Source organism: Pelecanus crispus, chromosome 5, assembly GCF_030463565.1.
Source record: "Pelecanus crispus isolate bPelCri1 chromosome 5, bPelCri1.pri, whole genome shotgun sequence".
Classification (NCBI taxonomy): Eukaryota; Metazoa; Chordata; class Aves; order Pelecaniformes; family Pelecanidae; genus Pelecanus; species Pelecanus crispus.
Genome location: NC_134647.1, coordinates 39,942,803 through 39,969,736, shown reverse-complemented (window position 1 = coordinate 39,969,736; position 26,934 = coordinate 39,942,803). Strand labels below are relative to the sequence as shown.

The window sequence follows — 26,934 nt, the reverse complement described above, 5'->3', positions numbered from 1 at the left end:
CCAAGTACCTATATGCCATATGGTAGGTTTAATTTACAGTATGGGTGCTACTGGTGGCCTGCCGGCACTGCCCTTTTGAAGGATGTGCGTTCAAGTCTCAACAGGGCACACTGAGAGTTAGATGCAAGTAAGACCTGCCAGGACTTCTGATTTCTGTCTGCTCTGCCAGAGGGGTAAAACAGAGGATTTGGCTCCTCAGTAGGGCACAGTTACCAATATACTGTGTGGTACAGGGAGAGTGGGCAGCATCCAGGAGAGTTCAGCCTGCTGCAGTGTTCATGTCCAGTATGGCACACGCCATACTTAGGACAAGCAGCTGGTGTTTTAGTGGTTGCATTTCTCTGTAGAACCAGCTATCATCTCCATGTCAGATTTAGGCAACTGTGAACGCAAGCTTCAGCTTCAAACTTGTTTGGACTTAAATCACCTCTTCCATAACTCAGAAGCAGGTGAAGAAGAGCAAGTGCAAGAGAGGCGTCAGCACCTGTGGCAGCGGCTGTTGGGTCCTGACGACACTGACAGCATACTCCTAGAGCTGCTCGGAGCTATATTTTGCATCCCAGACCAGTAAATGTGTGAATCCAGAGATCTCAGAGTGCCTGCTGGAGCCCTGAGTACTTTGTCCCTCTTGTGACAAGTGCTGGCAGGCAGTCAAGGACATTTTCTCCTCTGTTCACATTATGGGAAGGGGCAAGGCTTGAGCTAGCTCAGGCTGAACTGACGTTCACGCACGTAGAGTGCTTTACAGAGCTTGAGGAGGGAGATGAGCCTGAGCTGAGCTTGCTTACCCAAATTCTTGCTCTGACACAACTCTTCCTTCCCCAACTGTTCAGCCTACCCCCTTGAGACACAGTCTCACACAAGGCAAATTCATAGGAGAGATGGATGCAGTGGAGATGATGCCCTTCCCCTCTGGCACGTCGAGCTGGGATCTGCTTTGGTTGTGACATGTGCAGTGCTGCTGTGCTAGGCCTGAGCACTGAGCCCCATCATAAAGAACGTGCTTCCTCTCATCGAACCACGGTGTTTCCTTGGGAACGGGGGAGGAGGAATATTGTTGTCATTTGCAAAAATTCCTTCTACTGTTCTTAGCACTCCTAAACTCTCCTGGAAAGCACCTGGCAGCTTTTGAGTGAAAAACAGCCAAACATCTAAAAACTGCAGACCAGAGTTGGCAACACACATGCACCCTGCGTAGTGCCCCAGTAGGAGTTTTATTGAACCATTGAGTTGGTATTAAGTTAGAAGGGTGCTGAGACAGGAGACTGACACAGGCAGTAGTGGGAAAACTTTGCTTGCAAAAAAACCAGTGCCTTAAAAAGCCAAAAAAAGCACCCCAAACCTCCAAGTCCGTAATTACCAATATGGTTTTAAGTGGATGTTTATCCAATTAATCTGAGAGTACTAGCTCTTTCCAAAATGCACATATACCAGCAGTGTTGTTTCCAGAGATCACTCAGACGTGCCTGTGCCTCTGTGTGTGGTACCTCTTGTTCTGGTACATCTGTACGTGCTACATGTTTTAGGAATTTCCCCTCTTTCTGTGTGCAAGGAGATGGTTTTGTTCATGCGCAGGCTGTGATTTGTGCTAACGGTCCTGCCCGGAAGACCAAGGTTGAATTTTATGCTGTGCCTCTTCGAGTCTTTTTTACCTCCTTCCTCCCCTCCTGGGTTTGCCCAGAGGCAGAGGGGCTGGAGGCAGTCCTGCAGGCTGCTGTGTGATGGGGCTACGCCGTCCGGCCTGTTGGTGGGGATGGCCAGCAATGCTGTAACACCGTGTTGCACCCTAGGCTTGGCTCCTGGTGGGATTTCTCCACAGGTGCTTGTGCCTGCAGAGATGGTGGGTGCTCAGGGGATTGTTTGCTTGTCCCTTGCTAGTGATACATAGATGTTTCCATCTGACACATGGGTCATTCACAGGACCCTTTTCTAAGAATTTAATTCTCAAATGGTGTAAAACGGGGGAAAAAGGGAAGGGCAAGATCCTTGTATATGTTAAAAAATGAAAGCCAGTGATTAACAGGCTTAAAACCCTAGAACAGATTTTGCTCACACCACAGTGCTCAGCCTAACCGCCCTTTCCCATCCCTTCCCTGCAAAGCGCTCCGTGGAGTTACCCACCTTCGCTCTGTCCTCTTGTCTGACGTGTTCTGCAGCACTGGGATTCCCCAAATTACCATAGGGCCCCTCGCAGTGCAGGAGCGGGAATCTTCATTTGAGCTTGCAACAGGAAAATGACAGCTTTTAACAGGGCAGGTGAGACAGCGGTGATGGTGTTTAACAAAATCCCTCTCTTCTCTGCTGGTGAGACCACTAGGCTTTTGCTGTTTCTGTGGCTCAGAGAACAGGCAGAAATGTGCAGGGCAACACAGGGGAGGGTGCTTTGGCAGCAGCTCCCATTGTGGTTGCCACATGCTCTGCGGCAGAGGCTGCAGTGGGTCAGGGGGAGGAAGGTGGTGGTGGGGCAGGAGGAGGAAGGCTGCTTCCCTGCAGCTCTCTGGGACCAGGGTGGCCCTGGCTGACAGCCCCCAGTGCTGTGCCCCTGTGCTTTTGGAGGGCAGAGTGGGGCAGGCAGGGAGGCTGTGAGCAAGCCCCAAAGACCCTGGAGAAGAGCAGGGAGCTGGCATATGGGGAGATTTGGGATGGAAAGGAGGAGATTTTCCTGCAAACGTAGGGAGACTCCAGGATGCAGCTCGTTTGTAGTCACTGAAGTTTGTCAGACCTATAGAGGTGGACTGAAAGAGAAGGCCTTCTTTGTTAGGAGACAGCCTCTGACAAGGTGTGGGGAGGATGGTTTGGGAGCCATTTTATTTTCCTCTCCTCTCACTGTGTCTGTGGAATCGGTTAGTTGCTCTGAGCACCCACTTGGGTGCTCGGCATGCAGGGAGCTGTGTCTGGGAGACTGGCTAGTAAATTTGACAGGCTTTTTATTTTCTTTATTTTCACTTAAACATTTACATCACATCGCATTACCATCTTTTGGCTGTAATTAGAAATCCTGTGGAATTAAGAACTATTAAATTCATTGAGATTTCAGCCTTGGGAATTTGCCCAGAGGCACACAGCTTACAGGCCTTCACAAGGCTTGACTTCCCTGGAGTCATCTCCCCCTCCCCTGCTTCATCCAAGCCTTTGTAAAAAGGAATCATCTTTTCAATTTTGCTAATTAATTGCTCTTGCCAACCAGCAGATGTTTTGTAGCCTTTGAAGACCAGCAATAGCCAGGTATATAACTTCTGCAGCCTTACACTGACTGCCTATGCAATTTGAGCAAGAACTTCTGAAGCTCAAGAGAAAGACAAGCTATTAAAACCAAACAAGGAGTTATCATAACTCAGAAGAATATGTTTCCCCCCTTGTATTTGATTGGATGAATATTCCCGTCCCTTTACCAACTTTATTCAGTTCTGGGGCACAGCACTCAGTGGACTGAGAGAGAAATTATCATTCAGGATCTCTCTTATGTTTATTTATTTATTTATAAACTGTGTCTCATATGCGTCTACCTTAAAATGCTACGGTTAGAAAAGCCACAAAGCTAACCATGGGCAATGCAGGGGCAGAGATTCAGGCTTGAACCCTACAGAGCCAAGCCCCAAAGCTGGGAGAACAGCAACTTTGTTTCACCATCAGTGACTCAGTTCGCAGCCCATGGTCTGTTTGTGTGTTCTCCCTCTCTTGCATAGGGTTTTTTGGGAAGCTCTTTGGCAAAAAATTACTAAGACTTGTTCTTATAGCAGTTAGTATGACAGAATTGGTGGGTTTGGGCACTTACTCTTCCCTCCTGTTGTCTACATTATTAAAAATTATCTCACTGAAATAAATACCATCAATCAGTGCCGGCTGCAGTTTATCTAGAGTGTAGACAAGGACAAACTGTGTGCTTTCGCTGCCTGCAGACAGAAGCCGTTTGGACTAGTTTAACTGCAGAGAGGTAGAATGCTGGAAGCAAACCGATCCTTTTTCCAGGAAGAAAGTGTATTCTGCTATCAGATATGACAAGGAAGGCAACCCTCCTTCCTGCCAAGGTTGCATGGTGTTGTGGTTTAACCTGGCATGCAGCTAAACACCACACAGCCCACAACACATGGGTACAGAGCAGAAACAAGTTAGAAAAGGGTCTGTCCACCATGTGACAAGGCACTACTGGGAACAGAGTATGTCCTCTGTTAACAGAGGTATAGATCTCACTGCAGTTTTACTTCCATGTCACTCCAGGCCACAGCGTCACTCTTGATGTACTGCATCGTAACTGAGAGCAGCTCGGGTTCAGTGCAATCCATCTGCTGGGAAAAGAAGGAGGTGCGTTGGGAGAATGTTTGCAACCTTGTCGGTTACAATCAAAATATTGATGGAAAGAAAGAAGAGGATGTTTTCTTTGTAGCTTTTAAGAAGCTAGATGTGTAGGATGAGGCATTTATAAAATTAGGATTGGTGGGAGATGAGAAGGGCTCATATTTAAGAGCGGGCAGAAGAACTGGAGAACACTTGAGGAGAGAGATGGTAGTCTTAAAAAAAGTGAATGAACTAACCCTGAACTATCCCTTGTGCTTAGGACCTTGTCACCCATTGCTTTAGCTCCCACTATCCAAAGTGGCTCTTTTGGCATGAATTCACGTGTGCTAAACCATGCCTTACATAAGCATCTGGTTTAGGGTTAATAGTTTGAGGAAAATTGGCCTGAATTCTGATTTTTTTTTTATGTAACAGCCGCATTTTAGTTGTTGCCATTGTTTCAGTATTACCTTATAACAGATGCACAGAACACGAGTATAATTAAGTTCAAAAAGGATGTGGTCAAACATGACAATCACAGAAGGCACGTGAGTTTTGGGGAGGAAGAACAGTTAGCAGGAAAGTGTCGGCTATGTTTCCATAGAGTCAGCGGCTCAGCAGCATGGACAGGTTCCCTGATATTCTGTCAAATTTGAAACCTGAATTAAGTCTGCATGCAAAAGCAAGAAGCAGGACTGACAGTGACCTCTTAGGAATTATAGAAGTAAAAGAGGAAAAAATGGGAGCTGGGATACTTGAGGCTCAGACCTTATCAAACTCATTAACTTACAAAGAAGGCCTTACTGATTGCTGTGATTAACATGCACGTTCCTCAGTTTACAGGCCTTCTTTTGGCTATCTGGCTGTCCCCAGCCACGGCGCTGGGAGGGCAAGCACAATCCAAGGTCCTTGTGGCTGGTAGGAGCCAAAGAATAGTCACTTTACAGTCCTCTGTGCAGGAGGAGGATTTTCAGCATGTCATTCGCACAGTTTCAGTACAGGAGAGCCAGGGAAAGGCACAGGCACTTCCCACCTCAGACAAATTTCAATTAAAATTCCTCTTCGAAGAGTCGACACCGTGTCTCAGGAGAGGTTAACAACGTGGCATAGAAATGTGAGAGCGTACTTGAATAGATCCCATATAGAAATTTTAAGCTCAGCGGACACAGACTCCTCTTTCGAGCCCAGAAAAAAGATTAGTTAGGTTATGCAATTGCTGGAGCTGGCATAAAACCAGCTGCATGCCAATTACCAGCCTGTATGCAAATTCTTGTACTGAAACGCAGGATGCAGCTGGACGTGGGTCTGGGCACCCTTCCAGGATTATTCCAAGCCACATTATGACAGTTTTGAAAGAGAAGGGCTCTATGGAGCCAGTAATTTTTTACAGCCTTTCAGAAAATGGAGGAAATTACCACTACATGCAGATCTTTTAACTATTTTTTTCAAAGGGAGAAGGAATTTCTGCATGTTGATGCCAATCAGGATGTACTTGAGGCACTTACACTCCAAGACAGAAGGCCATCAGTCTGTTTGCCAAGTGCACGGCCTGAGTGCCAGATGTGCTTGGGATAGAAAGCAGGCTTCTTGAATTTGCCAGTGGTTGTATGAAAAGAATTGAAAAACATGCCACCAGATAATGCCAGAGTTGAAGCTCCTGGGGATGCTGCAGGGAAACCCTGCTGCATTCAGATGCCCCTGGCCCTGCCGAGGTTTCTTTTCCTACTGCTGCTTGACTTCCACATGAAAAGCCTGCTTGGAACGGGTGCAGCAGCAATGGCAGACAAACTGCCATGCAACATTTACTCACAAAATGCCACTTATAAAGAGCGGAATCCAGGAGAACAGGGACATGGTAGTCTCACAGTTACATATCTCAGCAGATGGAAAAGATAAATTGAGAGCTGCCACCAGCAGACATGAAACATTACAGGTTTGATCAAAATATTATATAGCAAACATCCTGACAAGGAGAGGCATTTAAAATGCTTGTGTCTGTCTTGGCAACACAGAAGTGAGTCAGTCAAAGTATGTAGCCTCATCCTGGGTGGAGAAATTATATGAACATCCTGTGAGGAGAGAACTTGTAAAAAGTTTAGGGGAAAAAATAAAAATAAGTACTCTCAGTGCCATTTCTCAAATTTGGCCCACGTAGATGATATGAAATGTAAGGTACTCTTCAGTGGAGAGCTGGTTTTCTTAAGGGTCCAGTTTGGCTCAATGGACCTCATATCTATTAGGTGGCTCTGAGCATCAGCTTCCACTTTTTCTGGCCTGGAATAGGATGCTCTCTCCACTGCTGCCCCATGTTTCTTCAGACTCTCTTGATTGCTGGCTGCCTGCCCTTGAGATCAGGGAAGGAAGGAGGTGGGATGAGTCCCTGTTGGAGCAGTGGGACAGTGAGGTTTAGGTCCCAGTATCGTACACCAGGACTCTGAACTAGCAGAACAGCTGGTCATAGGTGAAGGAGGTTGGTTGAAGGATCAGTCTGCAATCTTACCCTGAGGAAGCCTTGACTGGTCGTTCTCTGTAGAGTGAATCTGCAGCCCGTGGAAATGTTCTGGGTTCTGGAGGCACTAGGAAAGCCTGCTGGAAATCACTCATGTTGTAGGGCTGGCAAATAAACATACTGCCTCTCAGGAGCAGAAACCATTCATCTGGTGAAACACTTCAATCACAGCAAAAGCTCTAGAGAAGTTATGAGGAAAAATGATTGTGAAACTATCATGGTGAGCCAGGAAGGGTGGCTTAGTTGTGCATGTCTGCTGCACCTTTGCAGAGGCTGATCAGTGTGGCAGACAAAGGAGTTGTTGCAGCTATAGGGCATGGATAGCATTTCAGAGGGCAGAAGAAGTGACACTGAGGTCTGTTCAGTCTTCACTTAACAAATTTGGAGGATGCGTGACACAGAAAGTGGGGGCTGTGTCATGAAAGACTGCAAGGCAAGCACTGATACAGCTGCTTCAGGTTATTACACCAGATTATGTCCCACAGGATGCTCACCATTAAAGATGGACCAGACAGCAGAAATAAATTCCAGTACTGCGGTATCTGTCAGAGCCTCCAGGCATTCTGGAGCCCGCTGGGACACCAGGGAGACTTTGTTTGCCCTGTTGGTGCACCCAGTGTGCTGCACATCATCTCCCCTTCTGCACCTTCTGCTAGCTTTCTGCCAAAGAACAAGAGCAGGGCAGAAGAGAGATGATTTATTTCGGATTCAGCAGGTTTTAGTAACTTTTGAATAATCAGATGCCCCCAGCTGTCCTTCCTTGCTGAAATCCATACTCAGAGGTACAGTTTCTGGAACAACTGAAAGGTAAGCGCTGCCAAGTAATGGTGTGTTATCAGAGGACTCACTGAAGAGGCACATACCAGTGCATTGCAGAAGCAGCTCACTTCTTCCTGAACACGTGGTTGCTACTAACCGGCATGCAGGTATCCCCATCAGGTAGTGCTGTGCTACCTGAATGTTAAATCATGGCTCCTGTGAATGAAATGACTGCTCATTTCTGACTGTTGGCATATTGCTGCTCATACAGAGCTCAAGAGTGTGCCTTCTGGGGTGAGCTAGCGATGTGTCATGCTCTCCATAGACAGTAATTTGAAACTCATCAGTGATTCATTACAGTGACTTAAATGAATACAATTTTCCTTTTGCTAACAAAAATCAAAAGATCGAAGGGCAACAGTTCTTTCATACTGAAAGCTGTAATGGTTCTTAGTCCAGATGTCCCTTTTGCATGAAATGGGGGACAGCGATGGTGACATAGGTTCTGTATTTCAAATACTGTAGCACTTCTTTATGCATGCACGTGACATGCTTTTAAATATGTTATCTTCCAGATGGGTGTTTTGCATCACCAAATGCTTATCAGTAGATAAAAGTTTAAAATGAGGTATGCTTTTATAAAAATGGAGAGAATGGATTGCTTATGGAGTGTTGTAAGTGCTGTGGTAGTAGATGATTAATAATTGTGGAAGGACAAAATAATTTAGGTCGGAAGGGGTATCTGGAGGTCATCTGGTCCAATCTTCTGCTCAGAGCAGGACTAACTTCAGATAAGGATCAGGTTGTTCATTGTTTATGAAAATCTCTAGAGATGGAGATAGCACCACTTCTCTGGTCAGTCTGCTCCTGTGCTTAACCACTCTTGCTGTGAAGAATTGTTTTCCGATGTCTAATCAGTGTTTCCCATGTTGCCGCTTGTGCTCGTTGCCTCTTGTCCTTAAGCTGTGCACTTCTGAGAAGAGTCTGGCTCCGTGTTCCCCTATAGCCCCCCTTTAGGTAGAGGCAGTCTGCAGTTATGTGTCTCCCTTCCCCAGTCATCTCTCCTTCAGGCTGGACGAGCCCAGGTCCTCTCACCTCTCCTCATGTGACAAGTCCTCCAGCCTCTAACCACCATAGTGGTCCTTCCCTGGACTCTCCTGTAGTTTGGCAACACCTGTGTTGCATTGGGGTGCCCCAAGTGGACCCAGTGCTTCAGATGCACCTTCACGAGTGCCCAGCAGATGGGCATCATCACATCCCTCACCTGCTGGCTCTGCTTCAGCAGCCCACTGTGTGATCACCCTTGATGACTGCATGGGTGCACTGCTGACTCATGTCCATCTTACCACCTACAAGGACCCACCAGGCCCTTCTCTGCCTCTCCCTGATTTGAAGGAACCCACAGGAAGCCAGGTGGATTGTTACAATGTTATGTTTTATATATGTTAATCTTCCTGTCACCCCCCAAAATTATATTAAGAAAACAGTAAATCAAGCACTTGGCTGCTAACATCAGGATCAGAATTTGACTGGACAAAGAAGTGAGGTAATTAGCATCTCCTCCTGAAAATTAATATCCCTGTAACAGAGTCAACGTATTACATGAACGCTCCTCACCTGCAAAGTCAACAGGGTCAAACAGCTTTAAAAAGCTAGTGATGGGAAAAGAAGCAAACAAATGAGGTGGGTAACATTGTAAACAGCTACTGCTGCTTCTGCAGTTAACATCTGCAAAGGAAATGCTGGAGCTAAGGCTGGTCATACAGCTTTATGTCTACCCTGTTGTTAATTAACATCAAAGATATGTGATACTGATGGCGGGTGTAAGGTTAACGAAAGTAGTGTTGGTTGGAATAAGTACATCTTTTTATTCTCCACTGTCAAAGCAGAGTAATTATTACAGGAACAGGAAGCCTCCTCCAGAATGGAGGGGAAGGAGGTGATTTAAATGTAAAGCTGGGCCTAAATACTTTAGGAAATCAAGATGGAAGTAGGCAGAAACTGCTGTGATCATTGCAAGATGGGTTAAATTGAGCAGCCTCTAGGACAACTGAATCTAGCTGGATTATGGAGAGATACCATTTCCTTTAGCACAAGCCAAGTGTGTTGAGTGAAAAATACTATACTTAAGAACAGGACTGTTTCTTGTGAAAAGAAACATATCTTAAATTGAGTTTATACCCAGCTGTTTTCTTCCCTTTGGATGGGTGAGGGTTTTTTGTGTTAATTGTTTGATTCATCTGTTTCTACTCTCTTCCATAGTATTTTGGATTACTTTTTCTTTGCACTGAACCCTCTGGGGCCATGTGGTCACATTTTATGTGCCCAGTGGTCTCAGGAACTGCTCAGGGTGCAAGGTGAAATGGGGCCCATTAGCCTGACACAGACTTGCACACTGACTTGGACTTCCCCAACAATAAGGTAGTCATGGAACACATACTGTAACTCTGGCATGTTTACTACAAATGGCTGGGATAATTTGCGGTATTGTTTCCTTTTACAAAGTAACCAACCAAATGATTTGGTATCTTAATTCTAATAAGGCTGCGAAAAGGAAGAATTCAGGGCATGCATGGACAGAGGAATAATCTGAGCAGATACAAATGTCGTCTTTGAGTTGGTTTAATATGGCTGAACCCTTTCATGAAACAGATACTCCCTTTGGGGAGATTGCTAAAGAAAGAGTTGACCAGAGCCTGTTGTCTTTTAATGAAGTAGCTAAATGACTCGCAAGGACCCTGTGAGCCCGTCTTCACACACGTTTGTGGTGAAATGGTGAAAAGAGTACCCCATCAAACTCAGTGAAAGGTAATCAAATGATTCCATTTTTATTTAAGCAGCAAAATAGGTAGCTAGATTTGGAAGATTTATGCTCAGGTGCTACAATCCAGTGTTCTTGGTTATTGAGCAGTTGGAAGTACAGACCCACAGGCTGCACATAATGCTGATTGCTTTTGATGGAAATAAAGAATATCTTGCTGTTACCATCAAGCCTTGAAACTGACTTCCAGCTAATGACCCAAATAATCTTTACTTGAAATTGCATAATTGAGATCAAAGGCTGTCTGGGGCTTCTAGCTGGTACACAGATTCCACATCCATGAGCTTTTGAGTATGGTCATTGAGCTGAAATGGAGAAGGTTAAAACTCTCATTTTCATTACCAAACTCCCCCCATCTCCCAATACAAATGTGACATTTCAATTTTACACAGTCCAACTCTTCTTAAATCATCTGTATAAAAACTTCAGATCTTGATTGATGATGGATGAGCCATTGTCTCCTAAAGCACCCAGTTCTCATTACCCTTTAAGACACAGCTTATTAATGATGGACCTGAAGTGCTTTCCCAGTGGGTCATCAGCAATCAACTGTGCTAAGAGATCAAAAGACTTGGTTTGGCATGAAATTTCCAGGCCAAAGCCATTTTTGGACAACGCATTCAGCATCTTGGGTGAAATATGACAGTGTTTTGAGAGTGATACAGTATCTGACAACAGATCCCCATCACCTGGGTGATGATGGCAAAGATGCAGCACTGTCAGCATGCAAAGATGCTTCAGCTCTAATGGAGGTTGACCTTGGAAATTAACGTACATCAACATGCATTATATAATATGTACATGTAGAGTATACCTGTATATGGTATAGTGTGAAAGACAGCTGTTTCCTTAGCAGAGAATCAGCTTGGAAGGTATAAGATATCTTCTGTTTTGTTTTTGAAGTGGTTACAGTGGACATGCCCAGCAGTTTTTCCTAATTAACTCCTTACCCTTTCTCTGCCCACTTTAGAGCTAGTTCTTTTCCCTCTCACTATGTCTTCTTCCAGTTCATCGTGCCAGCTGGCTTCATAGTACTAGAGAATAGCTTTTAATTTGCAACCATGAATAACAATAGCAGTTTTATAACCAATTTTATAGCAATTTTAGAACCAGATTCTACTGCTAAATAGGTGCCTATAGCCCGCACTGCATATCAACACACGAGTTACTTGCACTTCAGGATACGTTGCAGAATGTGAACAAGTTTTGCCAATTTAATCCACTTTAGAAATTAGATAACAGACCGTGAGGGATTACACAGTACACAAGAAAAAGGCAGCTGAAGAAAATGCCCTTTTAACAGATGGGTGAAGAAGAGGGTTTTTTCATCTCCAGTCTAAACTGAGAGCACACTTGCAGAGCTAGTGTCCCTTTGCCTTATTTACTGTGATCGTAAGCTTCTGGTGGCTGGTAATGCATTTTCACTGACTCCAGTCAAACTCATTCTGTTAGAATAGATGTTATGAATTTAGACCCTTCTTGAATTTAGCACACTAAGTATAAATTGTGTGTGATGTACCTATCTGTGTTCCATGGCACTTTACGGAAAGTGTAAGATACTTGTGTTTCATGGTTGCCAGAGACCCATATGTTTCCATTTCTCCTGTTAGTATTGTAAGTATTGTATGGTAGGTTACCAAGGTTGTGTGGTAATGGTTATGCTATTCATCACTGGGCTAATGGAAGCAAGAAAATAGCAGATATAATAGATAATACATTTCTGATTTAGCTTCCTGAATAAATAACCATTTAATATAATTTTAATAATATGTAGATATAAGTTCCCAACAATCATTTGGCAGCAGTAAGCAAAATAATGACAGAAGTCAGTGGTGAGTCCACTTGCTGATTTATTTTCATATAACTTTGGTTACAGAATTATACTGCTTTTAAGCCAGTAAAGTAGCTCTAATAACAAAGATGGTAAGATTTTGTATTCACTTCAGAATCAAGTGGCAAAAGACCTGGGAGCTAGTCCTTTGCTCAGAGAACCAGCTGTAGCCCTGGTGCCAAAATGGGAGATCGTGGTACTCTTAAGTGTGGCCATGAGTACCTTAGAGGAAGGCATCCAAAATTGTCTGACACCTTCAGGAACTCTTTTCCCAACAAAAGCTAGTGGGACTTGTGCTTCAAAATCCCCTTTTGTAACTCTGTGTCCCTGAGCAGCGTAGAATTCCAAGGGTAATTTTGCTGCCAGTGCAGCACGGTAGGTATTTCAGGCAGCAGTTGATAGAGCCGAGTGCTCTGCCTCCTGTCCCATGGAGCAGTGTTGTACTTAGACTAGCAATTTTCCAGTGTCACAAAAAAAATTGTTTTAGAAGACAAAAACGCTCTTCCCAAAATTTACTTGGTATTTGGTGGTATTTAAAATACGTTCCACTGTGAGCAGTCCTTTTTAGTGCTTCTTTGGCAAGAACTAGCTTCTTTCTTCACAGTAGAAATCACAAAATTCACCTGGGGACTTGTCATTCTCTTTCCGGCTCCAACCTCTGAAAGAGTTCAGCAAAGGGGCACCTCAGGTGTTGCATGCAAGAGAAGAAAGCTCTTTTTGCCTGGCTTCCTTTGCTAGCTCATCTGCATAGACAGAGATGCCTGCCTTTCTCCTCCTGTTTATTGTTTAACTTTATCTCTCACTTTCAGTGCTGTAAATTAAAATGAGATGATGACTTTATGATGATGAGTTCATTATACAGTAACTCTATTGTATGTTGATTACATTTGTGCTTCATTTGCTTAACATGTAACAGGGTTTATTAGGTCTTTCCAGGTATTGTTCTTGCTAAGAGAGGGCAGAGAAGAGCAAAATGCATTTGAGTTTAAGTCAGTGAAGCCAATGCATCTGTGCTGATTTACACATGCCGAGGACTCAGCATAAAGAAAAGTAAGATAGCAGGTTGGAACGGGAAGGTAGAAAGGGAATGAATCTGGATCCCATAAAGCAGGACGAGTCAAACACAAGTACTTTAAAGATTGTACTAAACTTTGAACACAGGATTATTTAATATCTGTAAGAACCCATCTTTGATATTACTACTTGGGTTTATTAGCACCTCAGTGCATGAATAGACCTGTAAACTTTAATCCTGTCCCCTGTGAAAAATGGTACAGGCAGGGCAAATAAAGATACTGCATCGTGTTTTTGGGGAAGGACAGCAGGAACAATGCTTATTATTCAGTGATGAGGGAAGTCAGAGCATTTTCCACATTTGCTTTTAGTAAATCGCAAGGCAAGCTGTCAGCTTTCCTTACAGTACAGAGGGAACACTTTCTGGTTACTTTTATACTGAATAAAGTCTTTCTCCACAAATTGAAACTATTAGAATTACTTTTAGAGTGAGATGCTGCCTGCTCTACAAGAATGCATCAAATTTCCTAGCAGAAAAGAAAATTTGATAGGTATTGTCATGAGTGAATGCTCTAAAAAACAGAAATTATGCAAGTGGCAGGTGTTCAGATGTACCAACTGATAGTGACACTATTTGGAATCGTGTGCAAGTGTTTAAGAAGTTATGAATGTAGATTTTACAGTTTTTCATGGCTCGTTAGATGTTATTTTTAATAAAAATCTGGGCCATAATGGATTAGGTAATCCTGCATAGCTGGGACAACACAGAGAAATCATCACTAGTCATGTTTTCAGTTCTTCTTCTAAGTCGCACTTTTTCACCAGAGCAGAATTGCTAACAGATACTGTATGGGTTTTTTCAGGATCATAAGAATATCATACAGACAGATCATTGCTGTATCTCTAATCTGGACTCTGGACTCTTTCCTGTATAAGATTGTTATTATTGTTTTCATTTTTAAGCCCCTTTTCAATGAAAAGCCAAGCTTTTAAACCAGAGGTTTCTAAGAAATAGTAATACTCTGAACTGATTAATATGGTGGAAGGATGTATTTACAGATGATCCTTTATTTAATACGTTCTTTTCTTGGGGGCTACCTCCTCTACATACCGTGGCCTGTAAACCCTGATTTTTTTTAAAAAAATATGCAGTAATTCCTTCCTTCTTGTTTGTCAACATTAGCATTCCCACTACAGCTTTTAAAGGTTTTCTTGGGAGATGAGAACTATCAGACAACCTTAATCATTGCTACCATAGTCAAGATTTACTCTTAATGTCTCTGTGAGAAGTGTGCCACTCTTGGCTGTATAGCAGCACTTAATGTCATTCTAAGGTGCCATTACTAACTATCCTTCAACATTTCTTTGCTGAGGCTTGAATCTCTGACAGTAAGCGGTTCATGAGGTTGTAGCTGCATAGGTCCTGTTAACTTTAATGAAAGTCACATGGGTTGTCCTTTGCTTTAGAAATACAAGAGCCAGGTTAAGAAGAGAAATTGTGAATTTGAACAAGAGTTTAGAGGGTAAAAAAAAAAAAAGTTATTGCTCCAGAGGAAACCTGGTGTTACAACCAACAGCTGTAAGATCATTTTCATGTTGACATTTGACAAATCAAGTCTTTTGAGATAGGAGAACAAGCCATTTTTTTAAACTAAGTGATATAAACATGAAAATTAAAAAAAAAAAAACAAAACAAAAAACAACACACACCCCCCCTCCCCCCCCCCGACCTTTTATCTCCTCAGAAACCATCTCCCTTTGACACAAAGCTTCCAGCAAGGCATGTCAGTGGTAGTTTTGGATCATAGTATTCGAGATTTGGATGATAGATGTTGAGTACTTGAGTATTTTGGATCATGGTATTACAGCAGCACAGTCGGATTGGAAAAACATGCTTTTCCAGACATCGTGATGACTGGACCCTTCTTCTGTACTGTGGGCTCAGAAAATTCCTACCCCAGTGGAGCCCATTAGTTCATTGTATGTTTTAAGCATTCATATGTATTGATGAAATACAGCATAGTGTGGTTGATTGCTTGTGTTTTTAAAGTCAGTTAAGTTTGGAAGGTTATTTTACCCACAAATAACAGCAATGTTCCATACTTGATTACACTGGAACAACAGGTAAACCCAATAACTCATCTAGCAACTGTGTGGCTGTCTTCATCAGGTTTCTTCTGCATATAAATAAATGGTTCCTCTTTACAAATACTGTAAGCTACTTGGCCTCCAGTTTTCACAGTATTAAGTGAGATTACAGTGAGAATTTTTTGCATTTAAATTTCATGCCCTCTCTCTCCAGTACACAAAGCAGCAATAGATATAATCAGCTGTGTGTCTAAAGTCTTACAAGTATGTTCTCTTGTTCTTTTATGCAGAAATACTGAATGGAGGGGTGTATGTTGGCCAGAACAAATTTCTTTGCTTCGCAGACACCATTCATTGGCAGGATATCGTGCGTAACCCCTGGGCCTCCAACTTCACTTTGGTTCCAACAAATGGAAGCTCAGGATGTAAGTACTAGTTTCATTCTTAGCCTTGTCAGTCGCTCAGCATGAAACAGTGTAAATATGACCAGAGGTTTTCCCTGATCCTCTGTTACAGAGAATTGTATTTGTAAATTTTCCCCTTACGTTGCATTCTTCAAAGTTTGTATGCTGCTTGTAGGAACACTTAGTCTAATCTTAAAAACACTTTGTAGAGAATATTTGTGAACATCATACATTTTCTGAATTTTCTCTCATGTTTCCTCTCTTCTGCGTATTCTTTTTTCTATTTATTACTAAAGCCACTGTGCTGCCATGGAAGCACAGACGTTATTGTTTGCTTTGCATTTGTTCCTGCTGCTCAGTCTAGTCCTTGAGTCACAATGCTCTGTCTATGGCATCATAATTAGCTGCTGGAGTAATTATGGTACAAGCTCACGGATATTCTGACTTAGATGAGATATGAACCTCAGAGAAATAGTTATCCTGTTGCCTTTTGTGTATCTGTGAAGAAGGAGAGAGAATTTGGGGTGCTGATCACAGTATAGCCAATATTTATCTGTTTTTAATATGTTATCTCTATTTCAATGCTCTCGATTTCAAACTTGGAGTATCTTTGCACTTTGATTAATTTGTCTGATCCATTTCATTGAATCAGTTAGGTTGGAAAAGAGCTTTAAGATCATCAAGGCCAACCGTTAACATAGCACTGCCAAGTACGCTACTAAACCATGTCCCTAAGCACCACATCTACACGTCTCTTAAATACCCCCAAGGATGGTGACTCAACCACTTCCCTGGGCAGCCTGTTCCAATGCTTGACAACCCTTTCAGTGATGAAATTTGTCCTAATATCTAATCTAAACTTCCCCTGGCACAACTTGAGGCCATTTCCTCTTGTCCTATTGCTTGCTACTTGGGAGACCAACACCCACCTCACTACAACCTCCTTTCAGGTAGTTGTAGAGAGCAATAAGGTCTCCCCTCAGCCTCCTCTTCTCCAGGCTAAACAACCCCAGTTCCCTCAGCCACTCTCTAGACCCTTCACTAGCTTCGTTGCCCTTCTTTGGACGTCCTCTAGCACCTCAATGTCTTTCTTGTATTGATGGGCCCAAAACTGAACACAGTATTCCAGGTGCAGCCTCACCAGTGCCAAGTACAGGGGGACAATCACCTCACTTGTCCTGCTGGCCACACTATTCCTGATACAAGCCAGGATGCTGCTGGCCTTCTTGGCCACGTGGGCACACTGCTGGCTCATGTTCAGCTGCCTGTCAACCAACACCCCCAGGTCCTTTTTGGCCAGGCAGCTTTCCAGCCACTCTTCCCCAAGCCTGTAGCGTTGCATGGGGTTGTTGTGACTGAAGTGCAGGACCCGGCACTTGGCCTTGTTAAACTTCATACAGTTGGCCTCGGCCCATCAGTCCAGCCTGTCCAGATTCCTCTGTAGAGCCATCCTACCCTCGAGCAGATCGACACTCCCACCCAGTTTGGTGTCATCTGCAAACTTACTGAGGGTGCGCTTGATCCCCTCATCCAGATCATTGATAAAGATATTAAACAGAATCAGCCCCCGTGCTGAGCCCTGTGGAACACCGCTCATGACTGGCTGCCAACTGGATTTAACTCCATTCATCACAACTCTTTGGGCCTGGCCATCCAGCCAGTTTTTTACCCAGTGAAGCATACACCTGTCCAAGCTGTGAGCTGCCAGTTTCTCCAGGAGAATGCTGTAGGAAACAGTGTCAAAGTCTTTAGTAAAGTCCAGGTAAACAACATCCACAACCTTTCCCGCATACACTAACTGGGTCACCAGGACATAGAAGGAGATCAGGTTATTCAAGCAGAATCTGCCTTTCATAAACCCCTGCTGACTGGACCTGATCACCTGGTTGTCCTGTATGTGCCACATGATGGCACTCAAGGTGGTCTGCTCCATAACTTTCCCTGGCACTGAGGTCAGACTGACAGGGCTGTAGTTGCCTGGATCCTCCTTTCGGCCCTTCTTGTAGATGAGCATCACATTTGTCAACTGTAGACCTCCCCAGTTAGCCAGGACTGCTGATAAATGATTGAGAGTGGCTTGGTGAGCACTTCTTCCGGCTCATTTCCCTATTTCCCTTCCCTAGAGTTATTCACCTTCAGTAGTATTTTGATGATTGTTGTGGCAATAATGAATTCTAGTGAATGGTGGTGATAGTGATACAAAGTGTTTAGGTAAAATTTTCCATAATACAGTAAAGTGCATTCAAAATGAATACCATGCTGTTAAACAGTACCCTCAGGATGTATCAAAATTGAAATTCAGGTATAGGCTGGGAATAAGTTTATATCTGATGTCAGGAGTGACACCACGGTAGACATATTCTTCTGAGCATTCCGGATATAGGCACATTCTGGATCGCTTACCATATCCTAAGGTGTCCCTCAACGATGTATAAATGACTGATTACCTCTTTAGCTTCCACTACAGCCAAGAAATTACTTCAGTTCTTCAGTTCCATGTTAGGAATTAAAAAAAAAAAAAATTAGACTCTGGGTAAAGACCATTTGATGAGTCCCCCTAATTTCTAAGCAGCAACTTTTTTTTACCAAGTGCTTTGTGGTGTAATAGATTTTGTATAAGGCTGACTTGCTTTTGTATGTCTCACCTTATACCCTCAAAAACAGAGCACAGCTACTTGAGATACGGCTTCCTCTGGGAGCCTGCCAAATTCCACTGCTCCTCGATCTTCCAACTCCAGAGCTGAGGCTCGTCTCCTCTGCTTTCTGGCTGGAAACCTGACATAGTTGTAATGCAGCCAGCTCTCCTATTTGCATATTAAAAAAACCTCATCACTGGTGATGATCAGTTCTAAGCAGAACTGATAAAACCTTTGAAGGTTAGGGAATGCCTGTACCCTTTTATGAGTCATTGCTTCAACAAGAAAAAGACTTGGTTGTTACTCTGTTTTGTTCTGTTATTGGGTTTTCTTTTAACCTTTGCCAGTTCTTCAAGACAAATGCTTCTGCAACACCAAGGTAATAAGCTCTTTTAAAAAGCAGCCAACATCAATACTATCTTTTTGAGCTAATGAAAGTTTTACTGGTGACTTTAGAGGAATCAGAACAAGATCAGTGCTGAGTACTCTTGGAATCACACCCTGAAAGTGATAAAGGCAAAAATTAGCTCCCACAGCAAGATGAAAGAATGCATGTACCTAAGTCCAGTTTTCTTAAAATATTTTTTCATTCCTTTTGAGTTGTTTTGAAACATCAAAGGGAAGCAACAATTTGTGCTTTGCCATTTGTGCTTGATAAACCTGAGAAATGGCATTATTTCAATGATGATTGAGAGCTATGTACCAAGGCAGCTTCATTAAGATAGCTGCCCAAAGTTTATTTTTCCTTACTTGGGATGGAGCAGAGCCCAGTTGGACTGTATTTAAACTAATAAACGTAAGTCTCCTTCTCCAAGAGACTGGATTCCATCTCAGTACTATTCATGAGTCCTGTGCAATTTGATTAAATTAGGTAATCCAAACCATTTCTGTCTTCATAACTTATATAGGTGAAAATCTAAACCCTGTTATACAGAAAGCCAACAAATGGCTAAAATGGTTTAACAAAGGTGTTAGAGCTTTGGGAAACAAAGAATTCAGGTACAGAAATCACCATTTAAAATAGCCTAAAATTAAATAGCTCTCCATGTGTGCATGCGTGCATGTATTACACACACATGCATACACATAGGGGTGTGTGTGTATATATATATATAACGCCTTCAAATGAAATCACTCAAATGTGGAACTTTATTACTACCTGTCAGGAGGTAGAATAGAAAGGGAATGTGCTACACTGGTAGTTTATGAAAGAATTAAGACAAGTTATTTGTACTGGTGCAGAAAGGACTTGGAGAAATGAACATTGAATTATAACCCTAGAATGGAAATCAGTATAGAGTATCATTAAATAAGGTATACTCTTCTCAAATTTGGCTCACATGTCACTTTTCATAATCTGCTAGGCAGTGTGGGTGCTTGCTGGGCCCAGTCTTGGTATTTTTCCACTGCTGCAAATAATGCTCAGTGCATTACAAAGTCTTTGGTACTTTTCTGCATACACTGTGAGTCATGCTTTTTTGGATCCAGCATGTATATATACTTACTGTTTATTTTACATGAATGTATTAAATTCCCTGAAGTCTCAGGTGCCTCCTATCAAATGCAAATCTTGGCTAAGTCCATTGGAACTGAGTAAGTACACATTGCTTGGCATCACCAAGAATATCCTAAGTGCAAGAGATGTCAAGGAAAGCCCTCTGGGACTTTTCCTGTCAGAATATCTTGAAAAGAATGAGTGGGTTTTACTGCTTATCTAAAAAACTTTACAGGAGAGTGAGAAGGTCCGTTAGAGAGTCTGCATCAATCTGTGAATGTAAACCAACCAAACCTTCTGTGTCAAGCTCAACAAAGTCCGTACTAGTATTTTTAGGATTTTTTAGGGAAGTCTGCGTAAATGTCTGATCATATGAGACCCAGATAGATGCATCGGTATATGTGCCATGTTTAGCCACTACTGGCTGGACTGGAGGGTAGCTTATGTCCCAGGAATTGTTAATGCTGTTTCACCATGACCATCTCAGTAGTGCTGCCTGGCAGAGAATATTTCAGGGACAAAAGGCTGGAAACCACCATGAATGTCAGAATCAGACACTTCATAATTCCAGACGGTCCTAAACCCTAAACCACATTTTGGTGTTTTGGCCTCACTAGCATTGTTTCCAGCCGTCAGTAGCAGACATGAAATCTCCCTGAAGGCGTCTACATGTCCAAAAGATGCCGATGCCAGAGTGGACTCCAGCAGGATTATACAAATGCATTGTCGTACTGGGAGCACCCATGCATCAGTGTGCGTGTCAGCCGCGCTCCTTGTTCGTCTTCCCCTGTGAGGGAGCCGACACTGCAAGCTGCTGGTGCTGCTCTCTTCCCCAGCCAGACAGAAGAGCTGATAATGGTCCCACTTCAGGGATAATTTCACTTGCAACCCTCCCTGCTGCTCCAAGGCAATCAGCAGAGGAGGAAGACAAAGGGCGGAGTGAAATGAAGATGCTTTGAAATAAAATCAGTCCCCTGCCTCTGTGCTTGTTTCATACCTCGGATCTGCCAACTCTGGCAATCCCCTTCCTTTACATCAGTGCTAGACAGAATAGAATATGGCCAGTGAACTCTGCAAATAAAGCTTTTATGATTCCCTTCTTTGCGGGCTTTCATTGTCACATCAGTGTTAGGAAGCCAGCTGAAAAGGCCACGGCGTCTTAACCGCTATGATAGAAATACTGCAGACATATGAATCCAAAGTGCTGCTTCTCCTTTTTTTCTTTTTCTTTAGCCTGAAATGCATTCTACCCATTGCTTCATGTTCTGATCAAATGCATGCAGAAAAGCTCATGTTAGAGGCCTTTGAATTACATGGTCTTACTGTTAAGATGAATACAGCCAGTGGCTGTCGGTGCAGAGCTTAGCTTATACTGCTGAAATGTAGTAAACAAATGTTGTACCAGGGGCCACACATACTTCAACTCGCCAAGGACAAATACCTCTGTGCCTGGCATTTTGATGCATACTCTGAAATAATACTAGTATTTACTGTTTGCAGAGCCTTCCCATACTGGTATCTTGTAGCTGAAGCTTTTAAAATTTATTGTAATTTGAAAGCAGCCTTCTCTTCGATTTACCTGAAATCAACGCTATCAGCCTGGGGTTTTTAAGCTGGGCACCTTGCAGTGGGAATCTCAAAAGTGCTTAACTGTCTAAGGAACAACATTTTCCCTTTAAGTATATGTTACTGAATTTGTTTCTGCAATGCTGAAAATCTGTTTTCTCTCCTTCCAAAGACAAGCCATGAATTCAAGCATTAGCCAAGCATGCTAAGGGCATGCTTTGTGAGACCATATTCCCCTGTTACCACATCCACTTGTTGCATTTAGTCTCTTAACTGAAAAGCTGGAGCTCTTCCCTTTGGAGCTAGAAACCCAAGGTGCAGTTCCCAGCGATGGTGCAAGAAATAAAGCAGGAAATAAGGATTAGACTTCTTGCCTAAAATGACTCTCGATTGGTAGACAACTCCTCTCTAACCAGCTTTAGGGAAAGTGCAGTGAAAACTCAGCTGCTTTGATCAGTGTCCTCAGTGTCCTCAATGTCCTCCTTAGTTTCATAGTTAGCAGGAACTGGGCTAGCCCCCCATTGTGCCAGGTGAGCTCTTTCGCAGGATTTGACAAGGACTGTAGTATTAAATCAGAATTGTCAGTGGAGCTTTACTTGGAGATTTTGTTTCACAGAAAAGCCTGAAGGGTTTGAATTATTGCATTGAGGTCACTTACATAGCTAATAGCATAGGTTCAAATAAATCAATAATGCATTTAAAAATGCTGAAACTGTATGGATGCATGCTCATGATGGAGCTGGTAACTGAATAATAAAGATTAAAAAATTATTTTCCATTTTCAAGTTAAAAAAATGCTGCCTTTCAAGAAATTATTCAAGAAAAATGCAGGACTGCATGTTGGCACATGCCCAGAGTTGTGAAAACTGAACTCTGTGAAAATTAAGCCCATTTTAAAGTATTGTCCTGAACTGGAATTTCTGCTCAAACTCTGAAGTGTAGGAGATCTGTGGAAAAATTTCCCTTGGCTTGATCTGACTTTTTGACTGAGCCCCTGTTGGCTGTGAAAAAAGCTGGAATTTTTGGCAAGATATTTTTTCAATAGGACAACTTCATTTACTTGCTATTCATAACATAATACTCTGCCATTGCTTTGTATCTAATTGCTCCTAGTAATGTAAACCCACCCAGTTTCTGATCTGTGCAGAAGTACTTCTACATTGTTACATGATGCACAGGAAGAAAAGGCTTGGTCTTTTGCTGTGTACCTGTGATTCAATAAATCCCATGATGCGTTCAAGGGAAACACTGCTTTAAAATATCTTCCCTCTTTTTACCTATTGATTCATAGATTTTTTTCAAGGGCAAAAGAAGCCTTGAAACATCATTAGCTCTGATTTCCTGTATGTGGAGGCCCTCAAGTATATCATCATCTTGCCTGCCGTTGAGCTCAGTAACTTCCCTAAGTGCAGCGCATCTTCCAGCCCGGCTTTGAGTTTCAGAAGCACCCCCAGCCCCAGTGTGGCTGGAGCTCCCGCAGCCACTGGGGGAGAGTGTGGGGCTTCTTCGGTCCTCTGTATGCTCTTCTGGCGCTGGTCTGAAGCTTTGCAGAAGTGCAGCCATCCCTCAGGAAGCTGCTTATTTCCCTAGTGTCAAGAGAAATAATGCCAGGTGCCTTTATTTCTAATTTGAACACAGTTTTAAATTGCAGGTGTTGGTGCTTCTTGCACCTTCTCCAGCTAGCTCAGAGAGCTCTCTTGTAGCCAGCATTTTCTCCCTGTAGAAATGGCATGTACCGTGTAATCAGCTCACCTCTTGGTCTTCTTTTCATAAGCTAAACAGATAGAGGGTCTCACATCTCTCACGGTGAGGAATTTCTTTCTGGCTCTAAAATAATTTCAGTTGCTCTTCAATGTAAAATATCTGTATTTTTCAATGTGCTTTTAGAAGGCAGAAACCAAAGTGTACGTAGTGTTTTAGTACCGATTTAACCAATATCCTGTAGAAGTAAAAATTGTATCCTTTGTGTTTTGGTTTCACACGAGGAACCCGATGTTCAGGCAGTTCTGACATCTGTGTGTTTTAGAGACTCCCTGCTTTCCAGAAAATGTTGCCTGCATGTCTTGTTCTGAAACATGCAATCTTAGTTTGGCTTTATAAAAGACATTTGGTGTGAGTGACTCCAGCTTACCTGCCAGCCTGGCTCATGCTCTAATACTGCCTGCTCTTAACTGTAATTTGCTGGAGTTTCAGTCTTCCTGTCATCTGTATGTTTTATTGCCTGGGATTTTTTAATAATTTCTAAACCCTTGGCTGTAATATTAAAAAGCATCAGTCCTGCGACAATCCCTGGGGAACCACGCCCCAATTGTATTATAATTGCTCGTTTACAGCTACTTTTGGAGAGCCCCCAATTAGCTGTCTCAATGCATTTGTCATGTGTTTTATTAATATTGAAACATAGAGACAAATCTAATTAAATGTTTACCATTTAGCCAGTGCTTTGCAGTTTAATTAAAGGAACAGAAAATGGACTAGCCAGCTGCAGAGTTGCTTATGAAGTCAGCTCTCTGTTCTCCTGGTGCAGACAATCCAGGCTGTGCTTGACCTTACCTGGATGCCAGGTGTGTTTGGAAGCATTCTAGCTCAGTCTGACATATTTATCTCTGTGTAGTATGTATTTGGTTGATGTACTGGCTTCATATTCTTTTTTTTTTCCTTCCTACATTTTCTCCATTACACTCTCTTTGTGAGTTGCTTTATCTACATTAACCTGCTACCCCATTGGCCCTGATAACTGAGAGTTTCCTGGGCCATGTTCTCTTGCAAGTTTTCCACATGCTAGCAAAAGGAGTAATACAGTTTCTAAAAAGATACTTCTTTAAAATATTGCAGAAATTGGAACAATTTGGTAGAAACTTAGTTTAGTAGAAATATCTCTTTATATCAGACTAGTTTAAGAGCAAAAGCTCCTTACATTTTTTTAAATTGGTCTAGGAGAAAATCAGCCAGGTTGGATACATGTACATCCCTTTCAGCATACATAGTATGTTCTTGTGGTGTGTTCCACAAAAAGTGTAGGTTGATATTTGCAGGGGATTTTGTATAAGTGATAAGCTTTGTTCTCCTTCAGGTGTTAACAATCTGAGTTGCTGGCAAGGCTTGTAGGTGAGTTTGTGCATGGCCATTTGTTGCAGCTACAGAAAGAGGTCTGATGGGTGGCCAGCCCATTGATTTAATGTTCAGTAGTGGCCTTGTAATTCTTTACAGAGCACAGTAACTCATTTTTTGTACCAGCAGTTGCAATATTAAAAAAGGATTATTTTTACACATAGTGACTTATCTGGAAATTTATACTCGGGTCAAATCATTGGGTATTTAATTCTGAAATAATTATGTGATAGTTATGAAGAATAGGGTTCCTCAGATGCTTGCAATCTCTCCCAAAAGTCCCAACCTTCCACCAGTTCTCAGTTACACTGTGGCTAAATTGTATAAAATGCTACTACACATGTGCACACCAGTGTTTCCAACTGGACCATCCAAAACAGACTCTTGTGCAGGACCAGTCCTACTACCATCAGGAAGCCACACTGGTGATGTGGGGAGTGGGAGGGAGGATAGAGTCCTTTCCCACAGTAAAAATGCCATCGGTTAGTAAAAAATCAGGAGAAGTAAACACAGTGTAGATATAAGAATGTGGAAAGCTTTCCTTTAGACCAGTGGATGCTCCTGTAACAGGAGACAATTATGTGTAAATAATGAATACGTGTAAATCAAACCTCTAGCCCTCAGTACCAAGTCACAGGTGAGCTAACTGCATTTTGTCCAGTTACTCCTGCAAGATATTTTTGTGCTTTTTCAAAGCACAAGGATTTTGCTCTACAGAAGGCTGGAGTAACAGCAGTATATTTATGTATGGTGGTGGAAAGGAAAGAGGGAAGTGACTAATTCATGCTGAAAGCCAACTTACAGAATACCTAGTGTATCGTTTCTGGTGTACATCTAAATTGGAAACTACCTACAGAGAAAATGGCATTCTAGAAAGTATGCGCTGAAGACATTTGTTATTGCAGAGTTTGTTAAATTATAACCTTTCATTGAGGTTATTACTTGAAGTTCAATTAACATTCTAAATGTATGTTTAGAGACCAGCAAACGGGGCCTCCACAGACAGGTGGTCTTAGTACAGAATACGTTTCCTGCCGCCAGTGTCACTGTGGCAAAGCCAGGAAGAGAAGCTGTTCTTTTCAATAAAAAGCCACAAATAACTAAACCATTTTGTGAAGGTTCCTTCTGTGTGGAACACACTTCAAGGGCTTGCAGCATTGCATTTTAGCAGCAGTTACAGTTTCATGGATATCTCAGTTGGTCAGAAAATTTATATCAGAACTGAATAGCAAGTCCCACAACCACTTTTTTTACTAGTATACGTGGAGGTTGCTTTTCCTAACAGTAAGGAATCTCTAGTTAGGACAGAATTTATTTATTTACCTGGAATTGAAAGACAAACATAGTAACAGAAGAAATTTATTTTAAAGAATAGTTTTTGCCAAGCATATGTAACTGAAGATAGAGGAATATATGAAATCCAGTGATATAAATGAACTTGTTTTGCATTAGTGTGGCAAGCTGAACTGCTCGAATGTTTTTCCTCAACCCAGAACAGTGTGTTTTGAATAAAGGGAATCGGTTTAGTTTCCTAATAAATACCTTCAGCCAGCATTTTCAGAAGGGATTTGTCAATTGGCGAATGCCCTTGAAACAGATTTGAAAGGCAGGCAGACGTGGCATTTAATGGAAATACAATGCCTCTAATAGTTGAGTTCACTGAATAAAAAGTAAGTAACAAACACAAGTATACCTAGCTAATATGAATAAATAACGCTGTGAGGGACAGAACTCCTTAGGCTGCCAGAGCCTAATCCAGGGATCTAGCAAGGGAACTGCTACAATGCCATGGATCTTTACGAGTCATGGACACAGAAAGGAGGGCACTGAGAAAGCCAGTAATTACTGGTTTCTGAAGAACCTCTGACATGGGCATCTCTTTGTGGTGAAAAATACATTTTTTCAAAAAGAGAACCAAAAAAATACCCAACCCCAAAACCAACCCCCTCCCTGCCAAAGTGCTGACCTTGTTTTACTGGGTATCTCCCTCCCTTCTTACAGGGTGAAAGTCACCCACCAAGTGGCACCGTTTACCATGCTGATGTATAAAAATATTACAAAGTGGCACTAGTTCTGTAGCTACGGAATTCAGGTAGTGCTCCACAGAGTAGTGTGTGGCAACTGTTGGTAAATGCTTATCTTTTAATGGCAACCTGTGTGTGTATAATGTATTACTGTATACCACCTGTTCATAAGCAGATTGGCGTTTAAGCAGTATATTGCACAAGGGAGAGACTTTCAGTTTAAATGAAAGCATCCCTTTCCATTATAAGCAGCTTGCTTTATCACAAACACCAGTGTTTCCTGAAAGTAGGAAATAAACCCCAAATACTCTGAATATTTAAAATAGTCTAATTGAATGGTAATTGGCAGATTTGTAGTGAGTGGGTGGGTGGGTGGAATTGGTCTTTCACAGCAAGCTCCA

The 26,934-nt window shown here is 42.5% G+C and overlaps 1 protein-coding gene across 1 annotated transcript in view; it reads left to right on the top strand.

Annotated features, from left to right (window-relative positions):
* The window catches only part of ERBB4 (erb-b2 receptor tyrosine kinase 4), a 429,738-nt gene that overhangs the window by 190,156 nt on the left and 212,648 nt on the right, over positions 1-26,934 (top strand). The window contains exon 4 of the mRNA XM_075710522.1: positions 15,588-15,722. Within this exon, the coding sequence (XP_075566637.1) occupies positions 15,588-15,722 (135 nt within the window). The remainder of the gene's footprint in view (positions 1-15,587; positions 15,723-26,934) is intronic.